The sequence below is a fragment of the Silene latifolia genome, chromosome 8 (genome assembly GCF_048544455.1).
Source record: "Silene latifolia isolate original U9 population chromosome 8, ASM4854445v1, whole genome shotgun sequence".
NCBI lineage: Eukaryota > Viridiplantae > Streptophyta > Magnoliopsida > Caryophyllales > Caryophyllaceae > Silene > Silene latifolia.
Window position 1 is genome coordinate 89,769,596 of NC_133533.1, and position 3,037 is coordinate 89,772,632.

The 3,037-nt window shown below is 38.8% G+C and overlaps 1 protein-coding gene across 1 annotated transcript; it reads right to left on the bottom strand.

Moving 5' to 3' along the window:
- Positions 1-862: 862 nt before the first annotated feature.
- Positions 863-2,223, bottom strand: LOC141595486 (uncharacterized). The gene is made up of 3 exons (XM_074415453.1): positions 1,960-2,223; positions 1,021-1,862; positions 863-926 (listed from the first exon to the last, which is right to left on the bottom strand). The coding sequence occupies exons 1-3, from the start codon at positions 2,221-2,223 to the stop codon at positions 863-865; spliced, it is 1,170 nt and encodes a 389-aa protein (XP_074271554.1).
- Positions 2,224-3,037: the final 814 nt, after the last annotated feature.

The following is a 3,037-nucleotide window of genomic DNA, read 5'->3' on the forward strand; positions in this document are numbered from 1 at the left end:
GTTGAATTTATAAGAGATGGTTGTAAATGCAAGGATTCATAGGCTTAGCATTTCATCAAACATAACATGTGCATAGGTTGACATTACAACAAGCAAGCAAATTAATTATGTGAACATATTAGATTAAGCATGAATCAATCCCCATGTTGGTTTCCCTAATTACCCATTAATCCCAGCTAGGAGACTACTAACTCATTATCAAGTTTAACATGCTAACAAGGTTGTCAATCATATTAACAAGGCAAAACATGATGAACAACTAAGAAAGATTAACAATAATTAAAACAAGGATTAAGAGAATTATACCTATGGAGATTCCAAAATAATAATGCAAATAATAATAGAAGTACTTGATGATTGATGGAAGGTTGTCAATCTCCCAATAAACCCAAATGATCTTCTAATTACCCAATAATAAACTTGAATTACTCAATAATAAACTTGGACAATAATTAAAGGAAAGATTAATGTGTGATTTGTGGGAAGATTGAAGAGTAATCTATTCTAATCTACTCCTAATGAAAGCTTAAACTAATCTAAAGAAGGATTGAATTAATCTAATGAAAACTTCATGGTTTGATTATTAAAAATGGGGTATATATAGTAGAGCATCATTAGGTTAAGCAAGGGTAAAATAGTAATTTAACAATGCTAATTGTTGGGTAGGGAATCGCCGGTCTCAAGAGAGACTCCGGTCTCCTTTTCGCCGGTCTTTGAAAAATATGCGCGGATCATTGTTCACGTAGCAAGGGAAGACTTCCTGTCCAGGAATACGCTCGTCCCGAGCGAAATATGAGCGTCCTGGGCTTCAACCCGAGCGGGTTGAATTTGTCCCGAGCGGGTTGAGCTGTATCACTATGTTTCAACTTGTTGCAGTTTCTTCGAGTAAAACGAGAGTGCACTTCAGATAAAATGATCTTGACCACCTGAGCAGGTGCCCTTATGTAGTGATCTATTCGAGCTTCATTCCTAATCCTCCAGATATAGTAAAACATACCAACATAGCAAGCTTCAATATACCTGCGTTGAAATTTTGATCTCCTTGCTCGTGAGAACCATTGGATCAGACTAGGTCCAGGAAGAGAAATCCCCAATGCTTTCTGAAGAATTCTGCTACAGGCAAGAGCATACTCACAAGCATAAAATAGGTGATGATGATCTTCAGGATGGAGTCTACAAATATCACACATGGGATCAACGGTAATCCCCATTCTGACCAACCTATCCTTAGTCAGAAGACGAGAGTGCATAAAAGACCAGAAAATGAAAGAGTATTTAGGAACATTCAGCTGGTTCCAACAAATATGCCTCCACTCAACCTTTGGTGCTTTTAGTCTGAGCCAGTGATAACCAGATTGGACAGTGTAGGGCACATCAGCATTCAACCATTTTGAATCAGTGTATGCTTGGTGAAAAACTTGCATTATGTGAATGATTTTCCTCCATGACCAGCTGCAGTCAGGAGGAGGAGTATAATTAGACCATTCAGCACCCTTTAGGTAAACATGGTTCACCCACTTAACCAATAAATGGTCTTTTTTTGAAGCTAACCACCAAGCATATTTCCCAAGAAGAGCTTTGTTCCAACACTTAACATCTTTAATTCCCAAACCACCTTCCTCTTTAGGCAGACAACAAGTGTCCCAATTGATAGAGGGAGCTTTCTGATATTCAGAAGAACCAGACCACAAGAAGTTTCTACAAATTGCAGTGATTCTATTAATAATAGCACTAGGGATTAAAAAGATGGAAGCCCAATAAGAGTGAAGAGAGGTGAGAACAGAAGTAATTAACCAGTGTGAGCCTGCCTGCATAAGATAGGTGCCTGGTTCCCCATCCTCTAATTCTGGCCACAATCCTATCTGTCAACTTCATACCCTCATGCTTTGTCAATTTTTTTGCAGAAATGGGCACCCCTAAATATTTAAATGGTAGGGATCCCCTATGGAAACCAGATACTTGGAGGATATCTTTCACAATAGAAGGAGCCACCCCATTAAAATAAATCTCAGACTTGCTTTTGTTTAGAGATAACCCAGAGGCAGCAGAAAAGGTGGCAAAACTTCTAAGTATCCACATAATAGACTGTTCATTACCCTTACAAAACAGCAAAAGATCATCAGCAAAGAGTAAGTGGTTCAGCCTAAGATGCCCACACAGAGGATGGAATCTAAAATCTTCGTGCTGAGCTACTACACCCAAGATTCTAGATAGGTACTCCATACATAAGGTAAAAAGGAGAGGGGAGAGGGGGTCTCCTTATCTGAGGCCTCTTTTACCTTGAAAAAATACAAAAGAAGTACCATTCACAGCCAAAGTATAAGAGGTGGAAGTAACACACATCATGATCAAATGAATAAACTTCTTAGGAAATTACAAAGCCTCCATCATTTGCTCCAAGAAACCCCATTCTACAGAGTCATACGCTTTCCTAAGGTCAATTTTAATCAAGCAACGAGGAGAGGCAGCTTTCCTATTATACAATCTGACTAGATCCCGACAAATCAAGACATTTTCCACTATATTTCTTCCTTTGATGAAACCCCCTTGACTCTCATTAATAATTTCAGGAAGAATTTGACTAAGTCTTTGACACAACACCTTAGAAAGGCATTTATAGACTGTATTGCAGCAAGCAATGGGTCTGAAATCAAGCACACTAATGAGGTTAGTCATTTTTGGAATAAGAGTAAGATTTGTGGTGTTAAGCTCTCTCAACAGTTTCTCAGAATTGAAGAAGTCTTTGACAGCAGCAATAATATCATTACCAACAGTTCCCCAAGTGTCCTTGAAGAACTGACTTGAGTAACCATCAGGGCCATAAGATTTTGAAGAAGCAATGGAAAACATACTGTCTTTTACCTCAGCAGATGTGATGGGAGCCAAAAGAATAGCATGATGAGCAGGGGTAACCAGTCTTCCAGTCCTGACAGTAGGGGCATGAATAGGGGTAGTAGGAAGACTTGTACCCAGTAGGTCTTTATAGTAACTCAAGAAGGCATTTTCAATATCAGTAGGGTTACTATATAGGATCCCA